We start from the raw sequence: 18,360 nt of genomic DNA, 5'->3' as shown, positions 1-18,360 counted from the left end.
AGTGAATATGAAAAGCCAGGGGAGACAAACTCCTGAATGAGCATAAGTTGAAGGGAGAAGAACAGAGACGGAGAAGAAGAGGAAAACAGGAAGGATGTTGGAATTGAACACATGTCTTCCCTGGAGACTTATACCCTTAGGGAATACTATGATCACTGCTGTGTGTGTGTGTGTGTGTGTGTGTGTGTGTGTGTGTGTGTGTGTGTGTGTGTGTGTGTGTGTGTGTGCGTGTGTGTGTGTGTGTGTGTGTCACAGTAGGTGGTGTCTGTATGAACTATCACACAGTTTATTTATGATGGCACCCTGCTGACAGAGACAGAGAACAACCCAAGTTGTACTCTTCCACCACCATACAGTCACTCACTTTTCACTGTCTTGGATAAAGTGTGTATGTTTCCATACTGTAAACACACAATACTTTGACCAATAGCTCCAAGTAAGGCCTTCATGTTCACACGACAATTATTCCTCAAAATGAAATTTAAAAATAGTAAAACAAAACTCTGAATGTTTATCTCAAATATAGGGTATTTGTGATGATAAAATAGATTCTATAAAATGTATACAAGAAGTGTCTTTAGGTGGGAATGTCCTTAAGTTAAGTGTCCTTAAGCTTCTGTAAATCTCGGTGGGCTTCCACCTGCAGGTAACCGGTTAGTGAAAACCTGGAACTATGTAACGTAGTTCCAGTGATTTTGACCACTCGGGGGCAGAGAGATTCCAATTTAAACAGCAAGTAAGACTAATACAATGTTGGAAAACAACTGCTTGATTGCACAGCCAACAGAGCAACTTTCACCACCTGATTGTACAGTAAATCCAATATTGCTGCTGTTGTACTCCTGATGTGGTCCCAGTTTGGTCCACCAACCACAGTTATTGGAACAGCGGTCCAATGAACCAATAGATTAAAAAAAAAAATACAGTGGTGTGTTGATTCTTTGTGTGGTCAGTGCTAGGTGCTTCACTTTGACATTGTAGAAAGTATTTTTTTTTTAATTGAAAATATTGCTTGATAGCACTTTAAATATATCAAAAATCCCATATATTATTGAATTGATTTGAATGTTGATTTAAAAAATAAAAAAAACATTGCTTGCTCATCATAGAAAAATGGTGAACATAATACTGCAATACTTGTTTTTTTCCCCTTGGACTTCCTTTCAGATTTTTTTTTCAAATAACACTTTACTGGACATGAGACAATCGAAAAGGAGGAATCAAAAGAGAATGCATCAGGTTGAACTAATGCATTCTGGAAGAATAGCTGAATTTGATCCCATTCAGGTGTCGGCTTCTTATGTGTCTTTAGTGCATTCTGTCCAAACAGCAGAATGGAGAGCATGTGAGAGGTGGCCATTGTGTAATCAATTTGGAATACTCTGCTCATGGCATGGTAAAATGGGGGAATGAGAGAGTGGAATGAAAAGTGTTTTGTTCAATTTCAGCTTGCCAGGACTTACCAAACTGTTGTGTTGGTTGCCTGGTAACTGTATCACGCGGATAGTGCACATAGGAAGACTCCCACCTCTTTTCTTCACTGCTTGTGTCCTTGGTTTCTATAGACGTATGTATATATATATATACATATATATATATATATGTATATATATATATTTATATAATAGTTGTCCATCTATATAATGTGTTTTTTTTCTTCCATATTTCATCCTTTTTTTCATGGGAATTGACTTCACAGAGCCACTCTTGTGACAGGGAACTCGTACATTGACAGCAGGGATGAAAAGCAGGAATAGAGCGAGGTCAGACTTTGCTGAGGGAATATTTCACAAAGCCATCAGTCTCATGTAGAAGGCAGTGTTGGTAGACACCCGCTGCCCCCTTTCTCTGTCTGACCCTCTCCCTCTTGACCAGTGAAACAGCAAAAAGGTGGGACATTGTCACCTGTTGCCTGTGTGTGTGTGTGTGTGTGTGTGTGTGTGTGTGTGTGTGTGTGTGTGTGTGGCTTTCTAACAGAGGATTAGTGCAGCTTTTTATAGTTGTTTTCCCACTTTTTTCCTCTCCAATTTGCTCCATTAGGTGACGTAGAGATGTTGATCGGCGATGAAAGAACTACTTTGTAGTATTATTTTCCTTTTTTAAACACAGCTGGTATATTTGCCTCTCAACTCTGAAGAAAGTACTGTTGATCGCCTGGTGTATGTCGGTCATGCGCAAGATCGGTTTTGAGTCCTTTCAAATCTCACAATTCTTGCAGTCTTTTAAATGACCGATCAAGGTTAACTTGAAAATAGAATTCTCAAATAAATAAATGAGCTTCTTTTTTTAACTGGCTAACATTTTATTCATTGGGGAACTTTGCCTGTGAAAATCTAAATCAAGGTTCATGGGGTCTGTGTGGCGTGAATTGTTTTGTCTGATTTTGTGGGGAATCGAATGTGTCAGGCATTAAGAATAACTATAGAGAAACAGCCAAACTCGTTGCTGATGGTCTCATTTGCTCATGTAGGTCATATAAAGGCATCAGCATTACATTTAGACTGTTTCATAACCAGTTAAAAACTGCTTGTACTTCCTTTGAATTAAGTGTAAATTCACTAAAAGATCACAGGAAATGATCAGTCTCTCTCTTTCACTTCCTCACTCTATCTCTCTTGCACCTTGGCCATCTGTGAAACAGTACTAACAAAACATAATCATCTCCATCAGCCGCTGAAAATTGGCTGTCATGATTTGATGGCTCCCAGATATAAACAAAACAATATGGATGTGAGAGTCAAAAGACTGTCCAGCAGCTGGCTTGTATTTCTTGGCGTTCTTCTGGATTGCTTTCCGCTCCCTCTCTGACAATGAATTTAAACCTATGTACAGTATGTTTTTCAGCCAAAATAGGAAATTATATACATGTTATGTACAGGGAGAGTGATTTATTAATCTGTAATCGAAAAGAAAGTACAATATTTGTTATAACCTGCAGACTCGGCACCTGCGGTTATATTCTCTTTATTCTTCCCCTCTCATTCTTTATCAGGCACTGTCTCCTAGAGCTGTACAGGTTTATCAGGCTCACTGGAGGCATTCCAATAGATCCATCAATTTAGCGAAGCAGTGTGTGTGAAGCATAGGAGTCATTCCCTCGGGATACACACGCAAATACACAGACACGCGTGCGCTAATAGACAATCTATGTTGTTTATTTGTCTTTCTTCTGTGTTTTTACCAGCAGGAAGTCTCTGAGGTGACGCTCTTGTTGTTGGTTATGTTGTCTGTCTTGTGGTTCCCTTTTGTTTTTGCACATGGCTATATGTCGGCCTATATGGTTTTCACTAAGCGGTTCATTGAACCTTCCCATATCATCATATTCCCATAACAGTCCTGTCTGTGCTTCCCCTCTCTGATTACAGTGCTGTCAATCACAACCTAATATGACGGTGCACCAGGGTGTGCATGAGCGCACACACACACACACACACACACAGACCATTACTCTCTGTCTGTCCACATAAAACTGGAGCCATACAGGCATCAGCTGAGAACAAGATAATCAACTGTAAAATGTTCATAAAGTCATTTCCCCCCAAAAATCAAATGAAGCACATCATTCACTAATCAACAACATGATATCTACAGTATGCCCATATCCTTATGGGCCTTGTAAGCTCATTAGAAAGCAACAAGCTTCCTTGCATGATCCACATGATGTGATGCGACTAATTGAAAGGTGCCACACTGTAAGATCTCAATTAGCTGATGAGCTAAATCGGGACATTCTCTTTCAGGGATGAGAAGTGGGAGAGTTTCAGCACTCGTGATTGACATTGACGATAAAGACAATGCTGCTTCTGCATACGCGCGACAGATACAGGCACACTGTTCTTCCCACACTTATCTAATCAGCTGCTTTGTCTTCTGTCTGTTCTTTCTCCTCTCTGTTTTCTGGCGTCTGCCTCTCTTGCTGTCCATCCAACCCCTCTTGTCTACTTGGGTACTTCAGTGATGGCTTCAAAAGGCAAAGCTCGAGGTGAGTCGTGGCTGCATTTCCCTGCTGTGCCTCATACTCCTGACAAAACGCCTTACAAAAGTTGAACAGAATTTACTTTTATCATTTTGCAAAATTTCCGTTTGTTTTCTTTTTATTCCCTTGTTGCTGTTTGCTTATTTCCAGAACTGTCACAGTTTTTGATGAAAGGCAAAAGTGCCGTTTGGTTTTCATACCTTTTTTAAAGTGTTTTAGTAAACACACTAATCAACACTACGCAAACAGTGGAAATCATGACAAATGTTTCACTTTGGGTCAGAATATCTTTTAGAAACGGTAGCACCACTACAGCATGAAGCTCATCTTGTATTCATATATATTTTCTTTCATATTTGCCAGTAAATGATTTAAGCACATAAACTCTGGAGAGCACTGTCCGAGGTCATACGATTAATTATCAGGTATTTAATTGTGTAATATTGCCGGTTACCATTGCCAGGCACCGGAGAGGTGGCAGTAAATTACCATGATCAACATCTTCTCCATCATTCCCTGTCTGCAAGATGGCAATGAGAGCGGATTATAGATCAGAGAGAGTCAGAGAGTCAAAGTGTTTATGTGAGAGGAGATAATCTGATCTCAGTAAATATGCCTCTCAAAACTAAGAGTTTAGTCAACCATGACTATGATCTCATTCTGTTTTGTTACATCTTTGGCTAATGATGATAGAAGCACAGGTCTTGAAGACAGTCACATTCCTGAGCAGAGATGTGATGATGAGTTCAATGAAAGGAGAGAAATCAACTCAGTGTTTATCTTGTGTTTACCAAAAGATTAGTAAAAGGTGGCATTTTTAGTATAGATATAATTTATGTTATGTTATGGAATCTGAGCCAAACGTGAAAAATAAATGTCAACCAATATGAAAACACATGTGCCCAAATTTACGTGTTTGAGTGCAAATAATCCGAATAATAGCCATTGAGATAAAAAAAACAACAACCACCCTGTTGAAACACCTTGATCTTAATCAAGTGGCCCATCTATTAAAAAACAAATCGAATCCAGTCGACAGATAAAATATCGTTGTGTAAATGCTCTTCCAAGTTCTACTTTCTGTTTTCAGAAAAATCTATACTCTTTCTGCGTCTGCTCCTCCGGCGGAGTTAAAAGTGTTCCTGTGGGAAGACGCACTGCACTCTTCAGTTGTTTGTTGTTCATGAGCACTTTTTTTTAAATAAGTGGCGTTTACTATGGAGATTCTAAATCACAGTGGGTAGCTGGCCTGCTGTTTAATAACTTCAGTGGTCTCCTCTGATAAAACTGGTGCTTCTGTACAAATAAGCAGTAAATCCATACTGCATTTCAAGTGCTTGAAGCAAGGTTTGCCATTTTCAAAAGATTGCCCATTGTGGAGTGATAGATTTGGTATATTGCTCACTTCAAGACCCTTTCCTCTCTTCAAAATGCAGTCTCCCCTTTTTCCTCGTCCTCCTCCTCTTCCTTGTCATCATCCTCAGTAGAAGTAATGTCAGTAACAGCATCAACATCACATCTTTCCAGTAACACTCCCCTATGCAGGATTTCCTTGTTTTCCTGCTGTGTCTGAATGCGTAGTTCATTTAAAGCTTCCCTCCGGGCCAGCATCCAGCTGCATGTGCAGTGTTTGTCTGAAAGATCTCCGTCTTATTCAGTGTTGACCCGCCTCTCATTAAAGGCCTTCCCTACCTGACTATCATTCTTTTCTATCTTACTGTGACAGTATAAGAAATCCATTGCTCTCTTAATAGGGGAACAGAGAATGAGTAGTTCAGAGTCGAGCACATGTCTCCCTCCTGCCTCTTTCGATGTTATAATGAGGATATTGGTAGGAAAACATAGCAAGCCAGGTAAGAATTATGCTGATAAGTGGCAAATAAAGGCTCAGTTCACCTCAAAGCACCAGTTCATCAGCGTGTGGCCCTGAGAGAAAGATCTGTATGTGACTGAAGCACTCTGAGTGACTGGTTAAGGGTGCCTTGTGCATATATATATATATATATATATATATATATATATATATATATATATATCACTGTCACTATAATATTTGTATTTCATTGGTTGGAGATCAAGATAAGTTTATTTTAAGAAAATGTGAGAACATAATGGGATCTCTGTCAGTGATGCAAATGAGCATGAAAAACAAACTCATTAAACACAACACACAGATATATGGCACCTGTCCAGGGTGTGTGTGTGTGTGTGTGTGTGTGTGTGTGTGCACACACAGAACACAGTTTCGAGGTAACTATGTCTTGAACCTGAAGCTATGCACTTTCTTAATACTCGTTGTAACTTAGAGCGAGTCTTGTGTTGTTCAAAGTGTGTGTCATACGTAGAGTTCCTGATACAAACTGAAGGTTGTATAGTAAAAATAATATTTCAAATCAGGGGTTTTCAAAGTCTGACACTGTGAGTCCCCCCTCAAACAAAATTGAGTAATGTAATATTAATGTAAAGAATAAATTAATTAGGTAGTTAAGTTTTGGAACCATCATACAATGCTTTGGGGGATGTTAACAAGAAGTACGATGTTCTTCAGCCCCCTCCGTTTAGCTTATATTTATTTATATTTATACTTTAGCCTACATTTTGGCAAATTTGTACTGTCCAAAATGTGCCAAATTAGCTATTAACAATGTGATGATTCTCAGACAAGTTCTAGAGGATTAATGGACCTTTTATTTGTGGACATCGAAGATATTTAGACATAAAAAAATCCTGAGACTAGATCTTCAGTGTCAAGTTTTGGTAAAAGAGCATTACAGTTTGACACACAAGCTAAAATGATAAGAGCTGTTTTTAAAGCTAGCACTTTCTGTTCACTGAATCTTGCAGATCTCCCCTGGGGCGAGAAGTACTTCCCAAGATCACTCTTAGATGAACAGTATCTGTCACTGCATCACCAGACATTAGAAAATCACACTGTGGCAATGTTGATTTGGGGAATTGGAGAGTTTTTGGTGGCAGCAATGATTAGTCTGATTTCCCTCATGAATGCCACTAGTCTGCGATCATCCTGCCCTCACCCCTTATGAAAGCATCAAAACAGAATAAAAACAAGTTAAGCGCATTTTCCCTCCCCATCAGTTTGATGAAATTTGAGAATGTCCTTAGCCACAATAAATATGCTTTCCCTGACCCAGCCTGGTAAAGCCAAATGGTGTTTTCTAAAGTTCTCACATTATCACTATGTATTTGTTTTTTGCATGTCATTTCACACCACGGCAATTTTATGCGCTCGGAGCAAGTCGGGGGGGAGGACGGGGTGGATGGATGGGGTCAAACAAACACATGACTTTAGCCAAGGAGACTGTCAACCGTTGACTTGTTTACGTGGATTACCTCATTTACATACAAATCTTAATTTGCATAACAAACATACTTGTTTCAACTCAAACCATGATCTTTCTAAACCCAAACACGTAGTCTTGGTACATAAACATGGTGTGGTTTTAATTCACAATATTACCCACGTGTTTAAAACGGTGCCGGTTCATACGTACGTGAGGAGTTGGGAATGAGAACAAGGCGTTAAATGACACACAAAAGCTTAATATGCGTAGACATGACACGCAATGTTGTTGAAAGTGGCGTGCTATTTATATGCCTTCTCATGGCATCGCTTTGACTGACCTTGTGCTTTTCTGAAATTGTTTAACAAAAACGACTAAGCCAGCAAGCGTATGTATGACTGCTAATATGGCTTTGCCATATTTAAAGAGGTAATAAAGTGGAATATCTGAGCCTAGATGTACTGTACGTAGCCAAAGCTTAGCCTTCTGTGTCCTTGCCGCTCTGAAAATAGACCAGATGAGACTGGGAATTTGCTTTTTTTTTATGGAAAGGATGAACTGAGAATAACATTTAGTGTATATTGCACTGCTCACTTTCAACCAGAACTGGTGACATTAGTAAGACACAATCCCTACACACTATCTACACATACATGCAGCAATTACAATTATGGTTGTGTACAAAGAGCCAAATACAAGCACACAGAGAAAAGCATCTATACCAGCTTATATTTGTATGCATAAATCAGGGCAGCCTCATGTAAATGCCTGTTTCCCACATGTCTGCTTGACATCACAGAGAGTTTGAGAAACTTGTCCTCTTTGGCTTGAAGGAGGCATTCAAGATGGTATTCATTTTGCACTTGCTTTAGTTGTTTACTGTTGTCCCTCCAGGCTTTTCACTTGTCTGTCAAAATACGTACTTTTGTCCTTGCCATTACTAGGCTTAGCTATCAGCTTCTTCTGCTCTCATTTGCCAGCTGGAAGAAAAGCAGTGTATCAAGTATTTATGAAGGCCAGGTTTACCTCTTTCATAAAACCAGGAGATGTCTGCCCTTGGCTCAGAAAGGATAGTGAGATCCCTGGCCATTCTGGACAGAGCAAGCTTGAACTCAGGCAGCTTGCATGCAGAGAATGGGCAGAGGTTTATATCTCTGCCCTTTCAATTGATGTGGCTGAATCAAGGGCAAGAATAGGCTACTGGGCAAATAATATTGGTGTCTGGAAGCATGTTTTGGTCACTAGAGGTGTAACGGACCACGGTTGATCCGTGATCGACCGTGGTCCGTTACACCGTGTTCACATGTAACCTCGTAAAATATAGTTTTGGTAATACGAACTTGAATAAATCCAGTTGTATGAAGGAGATGTTTTCATAGCAACATAAAATAGATATTACAGATAAATTATGACCTGTTCACACTAGCTCTAAGCTGCTAATAATACATCATTAAAACTACTACTGAAAAGATTAGTTTTTTTAAATCTTTTATTTCCTAATCATTTGAATTGTGTGTTTTCTTTTTGAGGGGAAACAACTCTTAGTAAAGTAAAAGGATAACATTTAGAATGTTTGATGGTTTACAGACTTCAGTGTGGTTGAAATTAATGTGATAAAATGTGATCAGGGATCTCTAAAAGTTATGACCCTGATCCATGATATGATCAGGATCAGGATCAGTATATATATACTGTATATACACTACACCCATGTATATATGTGACAAAGTATCAAAAATATATTATCAAAAATGAAGCATGACTTTTCTGTACGGTTACACCCTAATAAATTGGATTCACAGTTGTTCATCAGCAACGAAAAAACAGAGAAACTGCACTGTGCTTTGGCATATTTGTTTCCTGTAGTGCTTTGTTCATAGAAGAATGTGCTGTCATGGGAGAATTGTTTCCTGGATGTTTTGTAATCACCATATCACCCTCTGTTAACACCGTTCACACCCTAGATGTGACTGGAAACACCCTCCCCCAATCTCACAAACAAGCCAAAAAGATGTCACTCTCCTCTCTGACAGCTCTCGATTCCTACCAAGCTGCCTTCTCTCGGTCACCCCATGCCGCGCTCAAACAACACCTATTATCTCTGTGGAGAAGTAGGTGATATTTTGTTGATCTGAGTTCAGTTGTTGAGTTGGACGTCAACTTTGTGATGGCAGCCCCAACAGCTGCCCCGTCTAATTACTGTATGTAAATAGCAACAGCACTGCCATAGCCAGCCTCTCTGGTGCAGGATAATTAATTTCATATCTGCAGATCAGAAATGACTGTCCTGAGGTGGTTGTACGCCAGTGTTGAATACAAAGGTAGCTCCGCCCTCTGTAGGGGTTGCATTCAATTTGCTCACAGCAGGAGTCTTATCACCGTCAAAAGAGAAAGTTGAGATTCTGTGTGTGAACACACACACAGAGATTAACATACAGTTCACTCAGAAACACAAACAAAGCAGAGAAATAGAAGGTTTCATCACTTCAGCTATAAGAACCAGAAAGTAGAGAACCTAGTTAGCTATCGGTTAGTTGCAGAATGAGCTTTACATTAATTGATATTTATATAGTATTTCCATAAAAATTGATTTTGTCATGGAAAATGCATACATCCTTAGATATATGGAGAACAAATTGAGAGTTGTTTCACTTAGAATGGAAGTCAATGTAAATGTATTCTCAACACTCTACCCTTTAGATTTGAGTCCTTCAGTACAAAATATCCGGCTGCAGAACGGCCGGCTTGCACGACATGTGTCATCACCGTCTCTGTTTTTCCAGAAATTTAAAAGATAAATGACTTGCAGTGCTGCAACCCTCCACCCTTCCTATTTAAAAAGACACATATATAGTTTTGTCACACTGGTACTTTTTTTTATTTTTATGTGAACATACAGTTTAATTTAAATGTGAATGCTGGAGGCTTATTTTTCAGGTGTAATAGCGTTATGAAATGTTGATAAATCACATTTGAGCTGCAACGTGGATTTGGGATGAATGTTGATAGAAGGCGTGAAAAAAGGTCATAGCGAAAGAGAAAGAAACAAGACTGTCTGTTTGCATGACATGTTCCTGAGAAAAAGGAAGGAGTTGGTGTGAAAATTGTCACAGTGGGAGGGAGAGTCCCAGAGCGAGAGCAGGGAGTGATGATGCACTCGTCTGATATGTCAGCTTCTCCTCCAGGAAGTTACCGGTAACATTTTGTGTTCCATATTATCGGCTAAAATTGGTTCTCGCCCAGAAAAAAAATAAAAACCAGCCTAAAAGTTCAGGTTTATTTTGCTTTTTCAACATTTTGATGACGCTGTAAACCAGGAAGGAGGTTGGTAGATAAGTTTTCTTGCTCAAGGACATTGTGACAGGATACATAGCTGATTGATGAATTCACACCAGCTCTTTAGCAGATCAAACTCTCGACCTTGTATGGTCTCTCCAATCACCGGGCCACCCTGCTGCCTGACACTCGGAGAATCACTCAGTCTGAGAAGCTTGTGTATCCAGCTGTGTAGCCACCTGCATAACCGTATAGACTCGAGCTGCTCATGGCAAAGCCGCCATATACTTTGTAATCTTCTGCATCTCACTCATGATCTTCTGAGTGGGATGCATGTAAACAGTGAGCGACTTGAGGTCGTTTGTATCACTTCATTATTGTGACTTAACATTTTTGTAAATATCCGTCCCAGTTTGCATACTATACCAGCTTTTTGGTTGATACTTTACCTTCTCTCCTTACCGTAGTGCGTGAACACAGTTCTTATGTCGCAATGAAGGTTTATTACCAACACTACGAGTATGTTCATTTTAAGGATTATCTACTGTCGACTTGTTTACAACCTGCCTTATTGTCCTACCACTTTGTTTCTTGCTTCATTGAAGCAACATCACAGTGTTTCCAGATCTCACCGATTTCGTTCCATGTCCGATAGAAATGATGGCACTGTGAAAACGAGACTGATCCTTTCAATTCAAATATACAGTGATAAAATCCAGAGTTTGCGTTGATGGGGTATTTATGTTCGACTGGCTTAAAAGGTGAATCGGCTAATCAAAACTGTGGACTGCCTCTGTCCATTTTGTAATCCTGTATTCCCGGCCCATGCATCATAGCTCTACAGTTCAGTTGAGCTCCAGTCCTGGTATAAAGGTCAGTAGCTCCAGGCTGTCCGTCTGTCTCCCCGCATCGCTCTCTTTTTCTCTGCTTCTTGAATGCCTAAATAAGAATGGTTAGTAGACTCAGCTGCTCTTGCTTGAAAGGTCATGTCGGAGAGAGCGGACAGGAAGCATCCGGGATACTCTTATCAGTATTATTTGTCTGGTAGTTTGCTTTGGCAACAGGTACTGTCTGTTTGAATGTACCTTTGTGTCATGGAAATATCTCTACTGGCTGCACCAGCATCTACTTTTGACATAATAGTAATAGTTTAGTCTTTTGAGAAATATTAGAGACTCTACTTTGTGTGGTGGGAGGCACAAGTCCAAATGATTGTGGGGAAGCTTTGCCGCCAGCCTTGATTATTAGCCGGTGCATACAGTGGGTACTGGAGGGTACTGAATGGTCCCATTAAATCTTAAGATCCAGCTCATCTCTGGAGACAGCTGTATGAAGGGTAAAGTGTGAGAATCTAGAGGAAATAATAATTTGCTGCTTGTTTAGAGGCAGCTGCAACCGGCGTTGCAATAGTCACCATGAATACATCAACACTTACCTTGCTCTATAGTATAAGACGGCGGGGGTGACACACATATATTATCCAACTCAAGCTAAATCAAGCAAAGCTAATTTCATTATGTCATTACTTCATAATGTCATGCACTTGAGGATGTTGTTGACCTGGCTTAGCCTTGGCGTGTCAGTCAAAGTGGAGGGCAATTAAACTGACCCCACTCTCCACGAGAGATATATCCCAATTGAGCACAAGAAAGGAGGTAGGATCAAGATAAATTTGAAAGACTGGGGAGCACCAGAAAACAGAGAGAATACAAAAATGAGAGACAAAGAAAGTGGAAATGCCACCCTTCAGGGATCAACCTGAGGAGGGAACGTGACTCACAGAGAGAGAGAGAGAGAGAGAGAGAGAGAGAGAGAGAGAGAGAGAGAATTGAGTGGAATGGTTGTGAACTGGAAAAGAGAGTGCAAGAAACTGAAAGTAGGAGAAAGCTTGGAGGTGAAGTGAGGGAAGGACCTAAATTTAGACATGGAAATCAGGAGAGAACAGCTGCCTCTTTCCCTCAGGAGATACATTTAAATCAGGTCTGGGTGGCCAGGGGGGAGAATGGAAGAACCTACTCCATTGGCCAATTAGGCACACGGAACACTGCACTGTTCTAATATAACCATCACTGTGGCCCCTTTGGCCCTTTCAGTCCCACCGGACGTGTTTGACCAGACACCGACGAAGGGCTTAGGCAGGGGGATCCCCGGACTATTGTGACTTTGTATAAGTGGAGAGGAGAAAAAGGAAAGGAAAGCAAAAACAAACTTTAATATAATGCTATAATATGTAGCTTCTGTCCTGATAAGTAAGCATGCAGGCTCTCATGTGTGACACCTATGCACAGTACTGTATGTAATATACAGTATATATATATATATATATATATATATATATATATATATATATATATATATTTTCAAATGTATTTATTGCAGTGAAATTCAAACACTATTTATTATGTTACATTATATTATGATATATATTATATCATTTTTTTCATATTCCCAAGGGGCACGTTAAAAGCACTTTGACGTAATCTCGTGGTGTTTCCGTGTTTGTCAAAAGCAGATAATTTGAAGAACAAACTAGCAGATTACATATTCAGGGATGAGTACAGGGTTGACAATACAACAAACAAGCATATCTCCAAAAGTGTCTTCCATCTTCAATTACATTTTGCAGGGACACATCCACTGCATGATGTCGAATTCTATATTACATCATATTGTGCAGAAGCTCACACAGAAATCATCATCTCCACCATTCGGTATGGCAGTTAACCATTAATTTCCCTTTGCGGCCAGCAACAAAAGAAATAAATTGTTTCACACTGGGCTGTATGTTGCCCAACTGTGTGAGTGAGAAAAATGAGGAAAAAAATAAGTGATTTAAAGAGAGGAAGTAATAAAGAGAGCGACGGCTGGCGCAGGAGAACGGTAAATCGTTGGCAGATCGTGCGTCATGCAAAACTTTCATGAATAAAACATATTCCTAGCCTCCCATAGCTCTGATCCATTTTTCACCCCCCTGTTTCCCTGCCCTTCCCTCTCTATCTCTCACACGCATGATTAACCTCGGGAGGCCTTAATCAACACTGGAAATGACCCGTGCTCCTTGACTTACCTCTCTCTACCTCTCCTCCCCTCCTTCACCTCACCCTCTCTCCTCTCAACATGTCCTTCGCCACAGGTCTGTCAGTGATGGGGTTTGCTTCACCCGCTAACCTTGCAGACAAGCACTGTTTGATGGTTTGTTTATCGTACCTGTGCAGTCATTATCTGAAGAAAGGGAAACACAAAATTGCCAGCTAAATGAGCTCTAATACATAAGCAATGTTTGAATGGGAAGGCATCAAACAGAATCACACAGGAATGGAATTTAAAAAACTCCTCAATTCCAAATATTTCTTACTTCTTTATTTCCTTATATATGGTTTTTTTTTTCAGCTTCATGATCCTTTCCCGGGGGGGGGGATGGTGGTTTAAGATGGGAGAGTTAGCAGGGGATGAATAATCTTTCTTACCTAAGCCTTTAGTCACACAGTCTTTAAAACCCGTCCTCTGGGAATAGGGACAGGGATAGATATATGGTTATTATTATATACTTGCTCACAGCCTCCCTCAGACACACACACAAATGTACACACCCACTAAAACATACGCACGCACAACAGTGAGCTGTCCAGAGTTCTGAAAACTGGCAGCTATTGACAAACCACTTGCAATAGAGACCTGTCCATGGTGCTGAAAACTCTCTCTACTTGGACTATTCACATGCAACAATATAACCAGTTTCTGTCATTTGGATGCGGGCATTGCACGCACCAGCATCCACACATGCACACACAAGTCTACTAAAAATGTTTTTTTAATTGGTCTCCCCAGTGTAGTTTAGGTTTCAGGGTTGGTACCGCAGGCTAAATGCCCCCTTTGTGTTCTATGTTAGGGTCCAATTTAGCACACAGTACTGATTGGCCATCCTGGCTGAACATTGGCTTTTTAATTAGGGTGTTAAGCCTCAAACCAGATTTCCTCTCTTGACTTCCAGAGACAGACGAGTCTTTTCTTTGTTTTATGTACATCTTTATAAAGTCGCATTACTTCCTAGCTTTCATTTTTTGTGATCATCTGAAATTCATCAAGCGAATTTCATCAACAAAGCAACCTTACAAATCAAGCAATCAAACGTGTAAAGTCTGTTTAAATCTGTCTGCCGTTGTATCTTTCGATATCCCCCTTTGCTGATGCATCCTCATCTTGTTTCACACTTTTCTCTTATGGGTTGTGTTACAGGCATCAGCGGTCAGTACCCACTGGTTCAGAATATGACGGTGACAGAGGGTGGGACGGCGAACATGACCTGCCGTGTGGAGTACAATGACAACACCTCCCTCCAGTGGTCAAACCCAGCACAGCAGACCCTCTTTTTTGGGGACAAGAAAGGTAGGTTTTGAATATTGACAGACAGCAGCTGCTGCACAACAGATGCAGTCTTACAGAGTATTCCCTGTTAGGTTTATGCTGGTTGAGAAATGCACAAAACACACAAAACTGTGGGGTTTTTTTTAGGCTGGAGAGCAACCCGAACAACCCCTCGTGTTCCTGTGTGTTTGTCAGTTGAATAAGTTGCTGTTTTTGTTGTGTCATACCATCTGTCCCACATTGCATGTGTCTGTGTTTTCCTGTTGATGCTCTGTTTTCACAGACAGTTCATTCACAGTGCATAGAAAAAGATACACAGCTTTCCTTTTGGGATGGATTGTATGTGGCTATTTTTTTTTTTCACTTAATCCGTCAACCTTACAGACACCCCTCTGGTATGGAAAACAACTACAGCCAGCTCTCTATATCACTTGTTTTGCCGAGATAACTAGTCGAGAACATTAACTGCCATGAACAATTTGGGGTTTGAATGTTTATGATTTTTTGTGTGCAGTCAATTTCACTTCAGTGTCAGAAGCGGTTTTTTGAGTATATTTGAAAAGTCGAAATGGATAAGAAAATTGGTGTAATTTGGTTGGAATCTGAATCAAAAGATGCATACTCAATACTTTCATGGTGTTGATCAAATTAGAACATCAGAAACAGCCTGCACTCTCTCAAAGTCAACCATTCACCCCGCTGTGCAAGTGCAAGTATGAATACAAATTCTGCAAAAAGAAGTTAGCTACATATCATAACGCCAGATTCTGGGTTCATCCCTGCTCAGTCATGAACATTTTTATTTTTTGTGGCCTTGTGCCCTGCACAGGCCTCTCGCACGTCCGCAGTTGCGATGTGTGACCATAGTTCTGCTCCCAATTTAAACCGGCATTTCTTCAGCTGGAGTAGGTTGGGCCCACAGCTTACGAGTTACGGTATCTAACATTCTACTTTGAGAGGTGTCACTATCGGGTTCCCAATGCCCCACTGTGACACCGAGGTCCACAAGAAGACAACACGCACCACTTCACAAACTGCAGATGCCGAACGTAAGAATGGCAGGGAAGGCGCTGACTGTGACGCGGTTAACACAGCCCCTTGTCGAGACAAATATATCACACTCTCTTCACACAGCACTGCCGTTGCAGAAGAGTGGGGACGTCAATTGACCTTCACTAAGCCCCTCCCCCCTCGGTTACTGTTGCTAGGCCTGTCAAGCTTAAAGATTATTGGCATAATAGTTTTGAAATGGCATAGAGAAGTAGATAGAAAGCACTACAGTATACTTTTTTTAAAACTACATTTGCAATATAATTTGTCAGCGGAGTATTGTGCTATCACTAAAGCTTTAATTATCTAATATAAAACTAATTCATTTTGCTTTTACATTTGTTTAAAGCTCACCAGGATATTGCTTGCACATCATGGGCTTGATCCATACACTGGATATCATACATTTATTATAATATATATTCAACTATCTTTGTTATCTGTGTGTATGTGTAAAGCTGGCTGGCGTTGTTAGCATCTTAAATTGGAGTAAACAAAGTTTTTGTTGATAGTCCGATGAATTCAGCTGGGACTGAAGACTTCCACACCGTTTAATCAATAACCGAGATCTCTGTTCTTATAGGCTTCTGGCTTTCTCTGCCTACTTCCAGTTGCTAATGAAGGATTTCACAATGGCCGTTCTAGGGAGAAGCTTAAACAAGAATCAATTCTGTTGATGATCAGATTAAATCCTCCTAGAGGTGCCTGATTAGGCAACTCTTCATCTGACATCTAGCACATTGAACACTGAAAGAGTTCGGGAGGTTTCGGATACATGGAGCAGAAAGAATCGGATGAAAGGGCACAGAGAAGCCCAGATGTCTGCCACTGCCAGCCCTCTTAGGAGGGCCATGGATGAGGATAAAGCTCTGGTGGAGAGCATTTCAGATGCCCTACGGAGGCCCCACTCCTGCTGCAGTGTAGGCTAGTGTGATGGCGTCACACAGCCAGCGAGACTGATGCTGTTTTGACAGACCCATGTCTTGAGAGTGCCCTCTGTAATGAAGGAACAGCTGCTGCGCTATGTTTATGTTAAACATATGTGCGACATACTGAGACAAAGTGCACAGTGGTCAGAGTTGATGAGATGCTTCTTCTGCCTCATTCTGGTGAGGATGCATCTCTACAGAGAAATGGTTCTGGGCCGAAAAGAGTTTAAGACTTTAGGTATAAATGAGGGATTTGGCTGTAAGGTTGCTCTTCTCTAATGGAAAAGCAGGATGACGAGACCGACAGAGGCCATAGTTCACTCGCTCTCTTAGCCGATGTCGGGGCCAGGAGGAGCGCGTCGTGAAAGATAGTATCTCAAGAGAGATTTGGGCTACTGGGCTACTGACACCGGGGTGCTGGGATATCACCTCTAACTCCCTTTGAAGGATGGGAGGAGGCTGATAATTCAGTAATGCAAGTTTTAAACAAGGATTTGTTACTCGTGAAAATGTGAGGGAGTGACTGAGCTGCGCCAGCTGCATTGTGACTTGTGCAGCGGCGAGCCTTTGCCATGTTGTTTTGATGCTTGGCAAGTCTTAAAAATGTGCCTTAGTGGCAGGTAACTGATGTGGAGAAGGAGAGAGTCGCTGCTGCGAGGCTCCTGGCCACTGTGGGGACGGAGGAAGCCTGCAAATGTGGAGAACCTGCTATGGAGGGAGCTGAGCCAGCAGACTTGTGTCCGTCACAGCGCTCTTCATTCGTGATTTGTTGACTGTTGGACGCTGAAGAAAAAATGGTAGAAGGACTATGGTCACATGGCACTTTTTGTCACAACTGCGAAGATGTCAGAGGCCCGTGCAGGGCGAAAGGAAAATCCTTTTTTATAACTGCATGTGCGCTCTTAGAGGGCAAAGCCTACATGAAATAGAACACATCAAATAACCCGAGCCTTGTATGATACAGCATTATGGCCTTGTGTGTAATTGATGGGGTGAGAGCATTCCATTTCACAACATGAACAGTGACAGGCAGTGGACTTCTTTGCACCCAATCAGCTATTTGGTAGTGTAATCATACGTTTTTTGCGATGGTTAAGGACCAATATGAAGACATCATAATATAGTAGCACACTTGCAAACTTTTCCAGAATAGCTGCAGGTGACTTGGTGGTGCATAGATGTCAGCGATGAAGGTTAGATTTTTGCAGAATAGCCATATTAGTGGCATTACTGACTCCCCTTGAAATGATGTTAATTAATGAGACTCGTTAAAATGTGTTTACTCAAACGAGTAGTTCAAATGTGTGACTTTAGATACGTTTTGCAATATTTAACAATACAGCATGAATTAAGCTAAAATCACTGGGGCTTAATATTGTTTTTACAAAAACAAAGTATATTGTATATATATATATATATATATATATATATATATATATATATATATATATATATATATATA

At 40.6% G+C, this 18,360-nt stretch overlaps 1 protein-coding gene across 3 annotated transcripts in view; it reads left to right on the top strand.

Annotated features, from left to right (window-relative positions):
- Positions 1–18,360, top strand: part of LOC116397286 (cell adhesion molecule 2-like) — a 192,111-nt gene that overhangs the window by 123,885 nt on the left and 49,866 nt on the right. For 2 of the 3 annotated variants that reach the window (XM_031872570.1, XM_031872568.1), the window contains exons 2-3: positions 3,956–3,982; positions 14,791–14,940. In XM_031872570.1, the coding sequence (XP_031728430.1) occupies positions 3,956–3,982; positions 14,791–14,940 (177 nt within the window). The remainder of the gene's footprint in view (positions 1–3,955; positions 3,983–14,790; positions 14,941–18,360) is intronic. The other variant, XM_031872569.1, reaches the window with a different exon arrangement.

The sequence above is a fragment of the Anarrhichthys ocellatus genome, unplaced genomic scaffold (assembly GCF_004355925.1).
Source record: "Anarrhichthys ocellatus isolate YVR2014 unplaced genomic scaffold, GSC_Weel_1.0 scaffold65, whole genome shotgun sequence".
Classification (NCBI taxonomy): domain Eukaryota; kingdom Metazoa; phylum Chordata; class Actinopteri; order Perciformes; family Anarhichadidae; genus Anarrhichthys; species Anarrhichthys ocellatus.
Note: the sequence above shows the minus strand (reverse complement) of the source record. Positions and strands in the feature narration are given on the sequence as shown.